Source organism: Delphinus delphis, chromosome 14, assembly GCF_949987515.2.
Source record: "Delphinus delphis chromosome 14, mDelDel1.2, whole genome shotgun sequence".
Lineage (NCBI taxonomy): Eukaryota > Metazoa > Chordata > Mammalia > Artiodactyla > Delphinidae > Delphinus > Delphinus delphis.
The window spans coordinates 16,143,077-16,158,737 of NC_082696.1; the positions used below are offsets into that span (position 1 = coordinate 16,143,077).

Genomic DNA, 15,661 nt, shown 5'->3' on the forward strand with positions numbered 1-15,661 from the left:
TTGAAAAAAGAGGAAATTAGGTGGCACAGGATGACTTGTGATTGCCACACTTCATTTTAGCTGTTAAAAAACCCTGCGTTGGGCTTCCCTGGTGGCACAGTGGTTGAGAGTCTGCCTGCCGAGGCAGGGGACACGGGTTCGTACCCAGGTCCGGGAAGATCCCACATGCTGCGGAGCGGCTGGGCCCATGAGCCATGGCCGCTGAGCCTGCGCGTCCGGAGCCTGTGCTCCGCAACGGGAGAGGCCACAACAGTGAGAGGCCCGCATACCGCAAAAGCAAACAAACAAACAAACGAACAAAAACCCATAAAAAACCCTGCATTGTCTGTTGGTGGAAATGTAAACTGATATAGCCACTACAGAGAACAGTATGGCGGTTCCTTAAAAACCTAAAAATAGAACTACCATACGACCCAGCAATCCCACTACTGGGCATATACCCTGAGAAAATCATAATTCAAAAAGAGTCATGGGATGGGGCTCTTTGGTGGAGCTAATGGCAGACTCTAGGAGGGCTCACGTCAAGGAGAACTTCCCAGTACTTCTGCTGCCAGTGTCCTCGTCCCCATAGTGAGCCACAGCCACCGCTGACTCTGCAGGAGACCCTCCAACACTAGCAGATAAAGAAACAGAGGCTAAAGACCCGTTAGCAGGAAAGTCAGCACTGGAACTCAGGACTTCTGACTGCAGAGACCACCCACACACTTCCACATCTTCTGTTTCTCTCAAGGCCCAGCCCTGTCTTCCGAAGAGAGATCGGGTGCTGACAGGGTCTTGGTGCTCTGGCCGGATGTCAGGCCTGAGCCTCTGAGGTGGGAGAGCCGAGTTCAGGACACTGGACCACTAGAGGCCTCCCAGCCCCACGTAATATCAAACAGCGAAAGCTCTCCCAGAGACCTCCATCTCAACACTAAGACTCAGCTCCACTCAGTGCTTCACCCAGCAAACTACAGTGCTGGGCACCCTATGCCAAACAACTAGCAAGACAGGAACAAAACCCCACCCATTAGCAGACAGGCTGCCTAAAATCATAATAAGGTCACAGACACCCCAAAACACACAACTGGACGTGGTCCTGCCCACCAGAAAGGCAAGATCCTGCCTCATCCACCAGAACACAGGCACTAGTCCCCTCCACCAGGAAGCCTGCACAACCCACTGAACCAACCTTAGCCACTGGGGTCAGACACCAAAAACATGGGAATTACTAACCTGCAGCCTGTGAAAAGGAGACTCCAAACACAGTAAATTAAGCAAGATAAGACAGAGAAACACACAGCAGATGAAGGAGCAAGATAAAAACACACCAGACCAAACAAATGAAGAGGAAATAGGCAGTCTACCTGAAAAAGAATTCACAGTAATGATAGTAAAGATGATCCCAAATCTTGGAAATAGAATGGAGAAAATACAAGAAACGATTAACAAGGACTTGGAAGAACTAAAGAGGAAACAAACAATGACATATAACACAATAAATGAAATTTAAAATTCTCTAGAAGGAATCAATAGCAGAATAACTGAGGCAGAAGAACGGATAAGTGACCTGGAAGATAAAATACTGGAAATAACTACCACAGAGCAGAATAAAGAAAAAAGAATGAAAAGAATTGAGGAAAGTCTTAGAGACCTCTGAGACAACACTGAACACACCAACATTCGAATTATAGGGGTCCCAGAAGCAGAAGAGAAAAAAGAAAGGGAGTGAGAAAATATCTGAAGAGATTATAGTTGAAAACTCCCCTAATATGGGTAAGGAAATAGTCAATCAAGTCCAGGAAGCACAGACAGTCCCATACAGGATAATCCAAGGAAAAACACGCCAAGACACATATTAATCAAACTATCAAAATTAAAAACAAAGAAAAAATACTAAAAGCAGCAGTGAAAAGTAACAATTAACATACAAGGGAATCCCCATAAGGATAACAGCTGCTCTTTCAGCAGAAACTCTGCAAGCCAGAAGGGAGTGGCAGGACATATTTAAACCGATGAAAGGGGAAAACCTACAACCAAGATTACTCTACCCAGCAAGGATCTCACCCAGATTCCACAGAGAAATTAAAACCTTTAGAGATAAGCAAAAGCTAAGAGAATTCAGCACCACCAAACCAGCTCTACAACAAATGCTAAAGGAACTTCTCTAGGCAGGAAACACAAGAGAAGGAAAAGACTTACAATAACAAAGCCAGAAGAATTAAGAAAATGGTAATAGGAACATACATATCGCTAACTACCTTAAATGTAAATGGATTAAATGCTCCAACCAAAAGACACAGACTGGCTGAATGGATACAAAAACAAGACCCATATATATGCTGTCTACAAGAGACCCACTTCAGACCTAGAGACACATACAGACTGAAAATTAGGGGATGGAAAAAGATATTCCATGCAAATGGAAATCAAAAGAAAGCTGGAGTAGCAATTCTCATATCAGACAAAATAGACTTTAAAATAAAGACTATTACAAAAGACAAAAATGGAGACTACATAATGATCAAGGGATCAATCCAAGAAGAAGATATAACAATTGTAAATATTCATGCACCCAACATAGGAGCACCTTAATACATAAGGCAAATGCTAACAGCCACAAAATAGGAAATCGACAGTAACACAATCATAGTTGGGGACTTTAACACCTCACTTTCACCGATGGACAGATCATCCAAAATGAAAATAAACAAGGAAACACAAGCTTTAAATGATACATTAAACAAGATGGACTTAATTGATATTTATAGGACATTCCATCCAAAAACAGCAGATTACACTTTCTTCTCAAGTGCTCATGGAATATTCTCCAGGATAGATCATATCTTGGGTCACAAATCAAGCCTTGGTGAATTTAAGAAAATTGAAATCGTATCTAATATCTTTTCCGACCTCAACACTATGAGACTAGATATCAATTACAGGAAAAAATCTGTAAAAAATACAAACACATGGAGGCTAAACAATACACTACTAAATAACCAAGAGATCACTGAAGAAATCAAAGAAGAAACCAAAAAATACCTAGGAACAAATGACAATGAAAACATGATGACCCAAAACCTATGGGATGCAGCAAAAGCAGTTCTAAGAGGGAAGTTTATTGCAATGCAATGCTACTTCAAGAAACAAGAAACATCTCAAATAAAGAACCTAAACTTACACCTAAAGCAATTAGAGAAAGAACAAAAAACCCCCAAAGTTAGTAGAAGGAAAGAAATAAAGATCAGATCAGAAATAAATGAAAAAGAAATGAAGGAAACGATAGCAAAGATCAATAAAACTAAAAGCTGGTTCTTTAAGAAGATAAACAAAATTGATAAACCATTAGCCAGACTCATCAAGAAAAAAAGGGAGAAGACTCAAATCAACAGAATTAGAAATGAAAAAGGAGAAGTAATAACTGACAATGCAGAAACACAAATGAGCATGAGAGATTACTACAAGCAGCTATACGCCAATAAAATGGACAACCTGGAAGAAATGGACAAATTCTTAGGAAAGCAAAACCTTCCAAGACTGAACCAGGAAGAAACAGAAAATATAAACAGACCAATCACAGGCACTGAAATTGAGACTATGATTAAAAATCTTCCAACAAAAGCCCAGGACCAGATGGCTTCACAGGCGAATTCTATCAAACATTTAGAGAAGAGTAACACCTATCCTTCTCAAACACTTCCAAAATATAGCAGAGGGAGGAACACTCCCAAACTCATTCCACGAGGCCACTATCACCCTGCTACCAAAACCAGACAAAGATGCCACAAAAATATGAAAACTACAGGCCAGTATAACTGATGGGCATAGATGCAAAAATCCTCAACAAAATACTGGCAAACAGAATCCAACAGCACATTAAAAGGATCATACACCACGATCAAGTGGGGTTAATCCCAGGAATGCAAGGATTCTTCAATATACACAAATCAATCAATGTGATAAACGATATTAACAAATTAAAGGAGAAAAACCATATGATCATCTCAATAGATGCAGAAAATGCTTTTGACAAAATTCAACACCCATTTATAAAAAAAACCCTGCAGAAAGTAGGGAGAGAGGGAACTCACCTCAACATAATAAAGGCCATATATGACAAACCCACAGCCAACATCGTTCTCAATGGTGAAAAACTGAAACCATTTCCACTAAGATCAGGAACAAGACAAGGTTGCCCACTCTCACCACTATTATTCAACATAGTTTTGGCAGTTTTAGCCACAGCAATCAGAGAAGAAAAAGAAATAAAAGGAATCCAAATCGGAAAAGAAGAAGTAAAATTGTCATTGTTTGAAGATGACATGATACTATGCATAGAGAATCCTAAAGATGCTACCAGAAAAATACTAGAGCTAATCAATGAATTTGGTAGAGTAGCAGGATACAAAATTAACGCACAGAAATCTCTTGCATTTCTGTACACTAATGATGAAAAATCTGAAAGAGAAATTAAGGAAACACTCCCATTTACCACTGCAACAAAAAGAATAAAATACCTAGGAATAAACCTACCTAAGGAGACAAAAGACCTGTATGCAGAAATCTAAGACACTGAAGAAAGAAACTAAAGATGATACAAACAGATGGAGAGTTATACCATGTTCTTGGACTGGAAGAATCAACACTGTGAAAATGACTCTACTACCCAAAGCAGTCTACAGATTCAGTGCAATCCCTATCAAACTACATATGGCATTTTTCACAGAACTAGAACAAAAAATTTCACAATTTGTATGAAAACAAAAAAGACCCCGAATAGCCAAAGCAATCTTGAGAAAGAAAAAAGGAGCTGGAGGAATCAGGCTCCCTGACTTCAGACTATACTACAAAGCGACAGTAAACAAGAAAGTATGGTACTGGCACAAAAAGAGAAATATAGATCAATGGAACAGGATAGAAAGCCCAGAGATAAACCCATGCACCTATGGTCACCTTATCTTTGATAAAGGAGGCAAGGATATACAATGGAGAAAAGACAGCCTCTTCAGTAAGTGGTGCTGGGAAAACTGGACAGGTACATGTAAAAGAATGAAATTAGAACACTCCCTAACACCGTACACAAAAATAAACTCAAAATGGATTTAAGACCTAAATGTAAGGCCAGACACTATAAAACTCTTAGATGAAAACACAGGCAGAACGCTCCATGACATAAACCACAGCAAGATCCTTTTTGACCCACCTCCTAGAGAAATGGAAATAAAACCAAAAATAAACAAATGGGACCTAATGAAACTTAAAAGCTTTTGCACAGCAAAGGAAAACATAAACAAGACAAAAAGACAACCCTCAGAATGCGAGAAAATATTTGCAAATGAAGCAACTGACAAAGGATTAATCTCCAAAATATACAAGCAGCTCATGCACCTCAATATCAAAAAAACAAACAACCCAATCCAAAAATGGGCAGAAGACCTAAATAGACATTTCTCCAAAGAAGATATACAGATTGCCAACAAACACATGAAAGGATGCTCAACATCACTAATCATTAGAGAAATGCAAATCAAAACTACAATGAGGTACCACCTCACACCGGTCAGAATGCCATCATCAAAAAACCTACAAACAATAAATGCTGGAGAGGGTGTGGAGAAAAGGAAACCCTCTTGCACTGTTGGTGGGAATGTAAATTGATACAGCCACTATGGAGAACAGTATGGAGGTTCCTCAAAAAACTAAAAATAGAACTACCATACAACCCAACCCAGCAATCCCACTACTGGGCATATACCCTGAAAAAACCGTAATTCAAAAAGAGTCATGTACCACAATGTTCACTGCAGCTCTATTTACAATAGCCAGGACATGGAAGCAACTTAAGTGTTCATCGACAGATGAATGGATAAAGATGTGGCACATATATACAATGGAATATTACTCAGCCATAAAAAGAAACGAAATTGGGTTATTTGTAGTGAGGTGGATGGACCTAGAGACTGTCATACAGAACGAAGTTAAGTCAGAAAGAGAAAAACAAATACCGTATGCTAACATATATATATGGAATCTAAAAAAAAAAGAAAAATGGTTATGAAGAACCTAGGGGCAGGACAGGAATAAAGATGCGCAGACGTAGAGAATGGACTTGAGGACACGGAGAGGGGAAAGGGTAAGCTGGGGCAAAGAGAGAGTGGCATGGACATATATACACTACCAAATGTAAAATAGATAGCTAGTGGGAAGCAGCTGCATAGCACAGGGAGATCAGCTCTGTGCTTTGTGACCACCTAGAGGGGTGGGATAGGGAGGGTGGAAGGGAGACACAAGAGGGAGGAGATATGGGGATGTATGTATATATATATATAGCTGATTCACTTTGTTATACAGCAGAAACTAACACACCATTGTAAAGCAATTATACTCCAATAAAGATGTTAAAAAAACAAACAAAAAACACCCCTGCATTGTGAAGTAGAACTGATTTCAAGAACTAAGTAAACCTCTATAAGTGAAACTAGTAACTCCCTATTTTAGCTTTAAGGCAAAAATGACTGATTCTTTATTTCTCCCAAAGTAGCCAGTACACAAGCTTCTATCTTTTCTGCAAAGGTTTTTAAGTACTGGAGTTTTTCTTTTCGAACTTTTTATCATGGGAGAACGGTGAAATAAACCCTCAGGCACTTATCCTGCTTCTACAACTCTCAAGACAAATCTTATTTCATCTATATTCCACCTCCCTCCTAACCTCAACACATAAGTACTGGATTATGTTGAAACAAAACAGGATCTTTTTATATGAAAATTTTAGTTTTTGAAAGACAGTAAGAAAGAGTGTATTAAGGCAACTCACTTAGAGGCTAAAATACCCACTTTGCTTATTTTAGGAAGCTAGGCTATACCACTGTTTTCTTTATTCCTTTATTCAATTAACATCCAAATAGCATCCAATGTCTGAACACTGGCTTCCCCATGTACTATGCCAAATACCCTAATCTCACTTTTGCTCCTTTGTAATAAGAGTTCATTACGTTCCAGCTAACAATGTTTAAAGACATTTAAATTAAAAAATATGAAGATAAAGCTAGGCCTAATTAAATTATACTTGAACAAAAACGAGTGGACAGCACAGGATACTGAAAGAGACTATGAAAATTCTTGTAACAAACTAAAAAACTAGTAACATACTTGTTTCTTTCTTATTCCCATTTTATATGTTTTTTAATGCCTGGAGTAAAAAAACCCACACAAATGTTCCGACATTTCTTAGTTTGGTGTCTATACAGTCTGTGAATATCAGTGATGTAAAAATGATAATAGGTAATTATTTTAAAAAACCATTCGTCTGAAATTCAGAGTATTTTGATTACAGAGAACTATGCGTAAACTATATAGGACAGAATACTCATGAAAAATAAACTTTCCTAAGGTGTCTTCCTTAACGTTTGTCTAAAATTTCAAAGAATGCAAGTTTCCGCACCTGGTGATCTTTTTTTTTTGGCCAAGATTTGCTATTTTGGGAGTATATGATGAATCCTTAGGACATGCATATTACTTTTCAAGAGCTAAGTACATTACATTTTTGCACCCCTCCAATTCCCAGCATGTAAGTGAAAATAAATATCTTCCGAATGAATCCATCCAAGAATGCCGAAGTTTGAAGCACTTCTAGAGTGGAAGGTTTTCCAAAACCTTGCTTTTCAAAATGCAACAGTTCTCACGCTTACTGGACACACTAACCTTTGGGTTTTGGTGGCACAGGACCTACAAATCCAATATTGTCATAAAAGTTATGAATAGCGCTGGGATTAAAATGTGGTCCTGAAATACATAAAAAGTAAGTATATCAATGCTTATAGCTCAAAAATATTAAAAAAATTGTTAAAAAAACCAAATATTTTTTTTCTAAAAAATATCACAGTATAAATAGAAGAAATAAATACTTTTTGCACCTCTAATGTCAAATTACATGTCAGGGTTTCAAAAACAGCTGAGATAGGTATAATATAGTACCCATAACAGAGGTCTAAGTGGTAAATTGGGGAAGAAGTCAAATTAATGCCAGTAAGACAGTAACAGAATTAGAACTAGACGCCTGTTCTATGTGACAAGATAACTTAAAATTTAACAATTTAAAATTCAATTTTAACATGGTCTTAAGCAACTAAATAGCTTGGCTTCAAGTAAGTATAGAAACCTTGTAGTAATGTAATAAAATGCTTCAGATTTTAAACAAAGTTCAAGAATTATAGTTTCTAGACTGGCACTAACTTCCTTTTTCTCTCCAAAGTTAAATTATGGCATTTTCAATGAATGTTTCAAGATAAACAGCTTACTTACTAAAATAAAACAAATCATCTTTCAGTTTAATGGATTTTGGCACATACTAAGAAGTATGATTAAGGGCTTATTTTTCGGCTTCTTCCCTTTCCTGTCTTTTCCATTCTATATATTTCTATTATTTCTAAACTTCAGAATTAGGTTTAAGTTATAAATATTCCTTTTAGTTGTCTATGGAACTGAACTGTAAACATTTTTTTGTTTTACAATAAGCAGTTATTGCTTGTCAAGAATAGCTCAAGTATAATAAACTATCATTGTCCTAAAAATATATAAGCCGTATTTTTATTTTCTTCTCTATTTTAGCAATTAAGAAAGTACCATTAGGGTGGCGATGCCTTTTAAATTATGTTCTTAAAAGCATAATTCTTGAAAGGGAAAAAGGTATATGAGGTACGTACATCTTAATCTTATTAAATATTGTACCAGATTATACTAATACATAACAGCAATACTTTTGACAATACAGCCAGACATACTAATCACTGTCTTCCCTTAACACATGACTAAAGGGGATTTGAAGGCTATACAATGTATCAAATTACTCCTCAACCAAATACATAACTTTGGGGGGGAGTGGAGAGTGAGTGAAAACAAAAATCCAAGTAGCACTATACACTCCAAAGTCAAATCTGTAACAGTAAGATCACAATTGATAAGTCTGGTTTTAGCCATGGGAAAAGAGTTGGTAAAAATGAATTTCAGCTGAGTATGCATTGAACTTTACCTCTGGCTTGAAAAAGATCAATTTCTTTGGTTAAGCAGTCAATGTCAATCTGGAGTTGTCTATTACAACTTCTCAATTGCTGCATTTCTTCGAGCTGAAAAATAATTCCATGTGAGAAGGATCTACATTGAACTCTTGTGTTATTAGCTTAGAAAGAGTGAAATTTTGCAGGGGGAGGTAAGGACAGAGAAAGAAGTATGAATTAAGAGCATTTCTAGAAAACAAGATCAAGCTTTCATACTTATGACAGATTGCCTATTCTCATGTTCAAGCATAGCAGTCACAACAGTTAGAGAAAGAAAGACTTACTGAAGGTATTTGGGATATGGAATTTGATCTTTTCAGACGCCTTCGAGTTAGATTGTTTTCCATTTCATTGACCTCAGATTTTAGTTTATCCAGCTTTTTCTTTTGAATCTCAAGTTCTCTTTGAAGTCGTTCCATTCTGGCCTTCTGATGTACCAAAAGAGCTGCAATACATATTAGTAAATATGAGGACCCACCCAGGTTAGTCAATTAACCTTTAAACAGCCTTGGGAAAACAAAACAATGACTACTTCTGTGACAAACAAGAGGCTGCCAAGAATCCCAAAGATAAAAATAACACGAAATATTGTGAGTTAAACATTTAAAATTTCAAAATTTTTACTTGAAAATTATTTTAATCATTTAAGCATACAAATGTCACTCATTTTTTGGGGGGGGGAGATTTTAATATGGCCAATGACAGCATTTTTGCCTATAACCGCTCAAAAGGTCTAGTAGAGTCAATTAACCTACTTACTATTTAATTCAAATTTGACCCCTTGAAAGGATAAGCCCCTCTACTCCAAAGAGTCTGACATGTTTGGACTATACATAAGGTATCCTAATATAGACATGTTATAGATATTTTAGAAGGGAACATGAGTTAGGTTAAATCCATTTTGATGTACACAACAACTAAAACTGATTTCAATTCATATGAATGTTAACATTAAATTCCTCAAACTGCAAATTAAAAACAATACCATTCAGATAAATCAAACACATTTTCTTATATTGCAATTACATTTTGTGAAAATATTTTCCTAAGATTTCATAAGGAAAGAAAATAAGCAATCAATCTTGTCACATGAATGATGAATTGCTTGGGAAACCTTATTAAACCATAAAAATTGGTATATGTTCCTGCCATCTCTGGACAATGTGAGCTTCACTTCTTAGGACACTGGACTGGTAGTGAAGATACCTGAATAGACTTCTATTAAAAGGCAGCTTGGGATGATTCTACCATGAGAAAACAGGCAGATTTTGGAAAATACAATAAATAACCTCTAAAAATGAAAAAGTCAAGTCGATTAAACAGATTAGATTAATGCTAAACAGTCATCATCAATCAAACTCAAATTTCCATGAATCTAAAAAATAAGGAAAAGGCTATATACATTCAGGCCATTCAATCTGGTAGTGTACTCTAGAATCAGAATTAGGGTGTGAGGTGCGGGAGGCTAGTTAGGCTCAAGTACTTTAAAATTAACTTTAAACAATACATAATTTTTCCCAACAAAAATTTGACACTAATATAATCCACAGGTATTTCCTCTGTAATTCTCCTTTCTTACTTATTGGAAGAAAAGAGTATTAGGGCATTATGTTTCAAGTTTTAAAAACCACGACTGATTCTTGCTACCCTCTCCCCCATTTTAATATATATTCTAAGAACACAGGGCAGTGTTTTTGGAGGTACACATGTTCCTGGTAGAAAACTCTCCATGTCTCTGTACATCCATACCTACCCCAAGCTTGTTCTGTCAGGCTTTTATTAATTTGGTTTATTTTATTTGAATTGCAGACTTTTATCCCTCTATTTCCAAAATATAAGAATTCTGCATTAGGGTTTATTTTATTCTCTTAAAAAAGATGAGGAGTGGGCTGTTAATTTTTGAGTGGGATAATAAGAGGAGAAAGACAGAGGCACGAAGTGGGAATGAAGGGCAAGGCAAAGGAGAACTAGGAGTACGTAATACACTTTCCTTCGTTTCTAAACCCTAACCACCTACCAACATGTCTCAAGTGGCATTAGACATTTGTTCAAATTAATGATTACTTAAAAGCAGTATTTCTTAAAAGTAATGGAGATTTTCTCCCTAAAAGTTTTTTCCTAAATACATAAAAAAAAAAAAAACCCACAACTTTTAAAAAATACATGTATTTATTTATTTTATTTTTGGCTGCGCTGGGTCTTCATTGCTGCGCACAGGCTTTCTCTAGTAGCCGCGAGCGGGGGCTACTCTTCTAAAACACATTTACTTAGTGGTTCTAATGATATGTGATAATTCATATGTGTGCTGAATTAGAAAATAAGATATACATTTGTTATATTATTTAATATTATATATGGAGAGGGGATAAGAACAGATTTTCTAAGAAATTGAAACCCAACCTATATTACACTCTGAGTGGTCAAAATTCATACCACGAGGGCAGGGAGAGAACCTCAAAGTAAGGAGTTATAACAATTAAATACGAAGAATCAATTATATTAGCGAGGACTTCCATTTAAAGATGATTGAGCATTGCATTTACATAATCTTCTGCCTCCTGAAACCCCATGAAAATGACAGAGGAATAAAACTGATAGAATCCAACAATGATAAAAAATAGGAAGAAGGCAATAAATGGACGAGAAATTTCAACAAGTTTCTGGAGAATGAAAGTAGATGAAGTGGCATAGGTTTATGAAGGAGAAAGCTGCAGTCTCATAGACAAGTACTGTACTGCAAAGAGGCAGCTAACTTGCCTGCAGAAACCTAAAGAGGCTCCAGACTTTGGAGAATGAAGGTAACAACAGAAGGCAGAAGTGAGGAGTGGGCCAGAAAAGGGGGTTAATTGGATGTCTCTATGGAACAGCTGATCTCTCCCAATCCTGTGGAAGGGCAGGTAGCTGTATGCTTATTCTTAAGGCTCCTTCAAACACACATTTCTCAAGCTGGTTCCCATACACAAAGAATGCTAGGTGGTGATAGTGGAGGGTTCTCTTGCAGCACAAGGCTCTTCACTTATTCCTCACAAAGCAAAGTCTGCCAAGTGACGAGTCTCACTTGCCTACCCAGGGCTTTTAGCCCTCATAGTCCTTCATTCTCAAATATGAAGCAATAGCCAAGGATCACCACACATTTGAGCAACATCTGACATGTGAAGGACCTAGATAAAGAGAAAGACTAAACCCAGACTAAGTGAATATAACTGAATAGGGAGATGAGAGAACTCAACTTCTAATGAACACCATTAAGAGAGTTCAGACAATGAGCATCCATAAAACAGCAATCTGCTATGAAAAAGGAATCGGAGAACTAGCTCTTAGAAGTTAAAAACATTACTGCTGAAATGAACAATTCATACATGGACTGACAGAAAATTTAAGGAAATCTCAACTACAAAACAGAAGGACAAGGAAGTGGGATATACTGAGAAGATGACAATGAGAAATAAATAGAAAATTGGTCCAGGACGTTAAATAGCTGATTAAAGTAAGTTCTGGAAAGAGGCAGTAAGAAACTGGAAATCAGGAGATTTCCTGGTCTGAAGGGAGACACTAGCCTTCAAACTGAAGGTCCAATGAATGTAGAAAAATGGACGATTAAAAAAAAAAAGACCTATGCCTAGATACATTACTGTGGTCTATATAGAGTAGTTATACATAGAATATATATGTGTGTGTGTATATATATATATATATATATATATATATATATACACACACACACACACACACACAAGTATGTATACCTTGATAAAATTAAAATAATATCCAATTATATACAAGTAGTTAAACCATAATAAGGCACAGGTAAAGACTATGCTGCAGCTTCATTTGTAATATTTGCATTGTAATAATATTTTAATTATTCAGCCAAATCACATTAATTTTCCCTATTCTGGAATCCTAAATTATTTAAATCGTAATGGAACTGAAATTACTTTTTGTACTAGTTCAAAGGGCATTAAGTAAATTACTACCATGAGTGAAGTGTGAAGGAAGGAAACAAAGGGAATAAACTACATCAAGAGCTTACATATTATTACTTTGTATTTATAAATCATTTCACACTAAAGGGGAATCTTTTTCTGTTAGATGAGTTCATTTCATTTTTCACTTGGAAAAATTCAGCATTTTAGATTTTTCATGATAAAGTACATTTCTCAATTAAACTGCAATCTCCTTGAGGGTAAACATTTTTGTATCATCTTGTATCTATTTTTAACCCTGAACATTGTAGGCACTTGATAAATACCTATTAAATGTAAAATAACAACAATAATTTGACTTTTAATGGATAGTAAAATGAAATAGAAATGTCTAGGAAATACTGTTAAGACAAAAATTGGACATTTATTTTAAAGTCTCCTTGAATGTGTACTTCTAATACGTTTTACTTAGCAAAATTTTAATAATTTTAAAATATGGCAAGACTTTTTTAGGTTGCTCACACTGCAGAAAGATGGCTCTTTTATATGCCAGTTCTACTAAGGAAATAAGGGTTATATTTAACATTTCAATCATACAACGATTTCTTCAGTTTTCCAAACTTAACTATCTACCTTGTCCTTTTAAATAGACAAAAAAGGAGGAGGAATAACAGGTAGAGAAAAAATACTCAGTATGTTTTAAATCTTCTTTCAGTCAAAATTAAATTTTAATGAATAAAGGTAATTTAGGCATGCAACGCCCCCTGGTGGTTGTTAAAATAATTGACAATTAGTTACTTAAAATACATACTAAGGCTCTTAAAACCGCTTCTATAGGCATACTAGATATTTCACACAGCAATCTCGGAAAACGTAGTCTTTACCGAACTTTGGCCAGCTTCCAATAAACAATGGAGACAATTAATTACTCAACTTTATTTGTAAATAGAAAAACTCACCTGAAGTTTCAGACAGCGCTAGCTTTACTAATTTTAGGCATTCTATAAATGTAAATGACATCTAATTTCTCCAGAAGTTAAAAAAAAAAAAATAAGAGAATTGGATGGGCATATTAAAAAAAAGATGCCTTTGCCATTGGAAAACGTACCAGGCATTTATGGATACAAAGATTTTAGGCTTATTTAAAAAAAAAGAGAGAGAGTGAAGGAGATAAACTTTATCACTGGAAACAGAAGACACTTATTTCTACTGTCTTTAAAATTTTTGTCTGTCAGGGCAATTTTAAATGCCCAAGTGTGGTACCATGTGGCCTAAGTCATTGTACCCCAAAAGGCACAATGTCACCTTCTAAAATAAATCAAGATTTCTCTGGACTGTAACTGCGGACAGCAGGGATATTTAGATGTTTTATATGCCACTGTATAATTACAATCACTTATTTGGTGATTGAGTCACAAGATTCAGAGACGGCAATTACTCTTTAAAATAAAGCATGCTGATGTTTTAATCTATTTTGCCACTTTTAAGGACAGCTTGAAATCAGATCTTGCAACAGTGTTGCAACTGGGCCTGTAATCTGGGCAACACATTTTACAACAAAACCATGAAAATAATGCTTAACCTCTGTAATTATTTTTAAGAAATTTAAATTACTTATATATTAGTATTAATAATAGATGAGTATGGGACCCCTGCTAGACAACTCTGTTGTCATTTATTTGCATATAATTAAGATGCTGCATGCACTCTTACAGCATTATGATACAGATACTGTCTAAAAGCTTTGTTTTAGAGAAAAAGAAAACTGGGGCCTACAGACACCTAAAGAGCCGCAAAGAAATACAACTGGATGAACCATAATAGGAATTGGGAATGTTTATAGCTTAGAAAGATTTATACTTTAAAAGGGGATATGGTAGTTATTTTCACGTTTTTGAAGGGATGCCATATGAAAGAGAAATAAGGCCAGTTCAATATGATTTCAAGGAGTATCACTATAACTAAAGAGGAGATACACACAAGATTTTTGTTCTTTTCTCTCAAAATCTTGGAGTGGAGAAGGGCTTTCTAAACATAAACAGAAGCCAGAGGAAAAAAAGATTAAAAAGTTTGAATGTACAAAAATAAAAAAATTTATAAAACAACAAAAAAATTTATTGACCAAGTTAAAAGTAACAACATATTAGAAAAAACAGACTAGGCACAAAACAAGCAAGTTCACAAAATAAGAAATACAAATGGTTTAAAAATTAATACATGAAAAGATGCTCAACCTCACTCATATTCAAAGATGCAAATTTAAAAACACCAAAACAATATATTTTTACCTATCAGACAGACAAAGATGTATTTTTTTCAATCACCTACATAGTGATGGGTGGGAGAAAGAAGAAAAGGACATTCTTATAAATATTACTAAAAATGTTCCCCATGTATAAATATAGGAGTATAAACTGGTAGAATCTCTTTAGAGAGAGTCTCAAAATTAAAACTGGCAACATGCACTGAGGCGGTCATCAGTGTCCTTCACCAAATATTTCTGCCTCTCTGCTTTCCAGGTATGTGGTAGAACGGCGCCTCTCCATTCTCTCTGAATTAGGGGTGGCTATGTGGACTTGTTTTTTCTAAAGAGTAACAAGTGTCGGAGCAGAAGCTTAAGGAGTCAGAGCTGATTTGCTGTATGTCCTTTGCCTTGCCTGAACAATCACGGAAGCACAGAGATGGAGCTTCCCTTAACCTGGG

General features: G+C 35.9%; 1 protein-coding gene across 4 annotated transcripts in view; it reads right to left on the reverse strand.

Moving 5' to 3' along the window:
* The window catches only part of TAB2 (TGF-beta activated kinase 1 (MAP3K7) binding protein 2), an 86,653-nt gene that overhangs the window by 3,941 nt on the left and 67,051 nt on the right, over positions 1 to 15,661 (reverse strand). For all 4 annotated transcript variants that reach the window (XM_060029815.1, XM_060029814.1, XM_060029817.1 and 1 more), the window contains 3 exons: positions 9,317 to 9,477; positions 9,008 to 9,101; positions 7,681 to 7,761 (listed from right to left, as the gene is read on the reverse strand). In XM_060029815.1, coding sequence (XP_059885798.1) covers positions 7,681 to 7,761; positions 9,008 to 9,101; positions 9,317 to 9,477 — 336 coding nt within the window. The remainder of the gene's footprint in view (positions 1 to 7,680; positions 7,762 to 9,007; positions 9,102 to 9,316; positions 9,478 to 15,661) is intronic.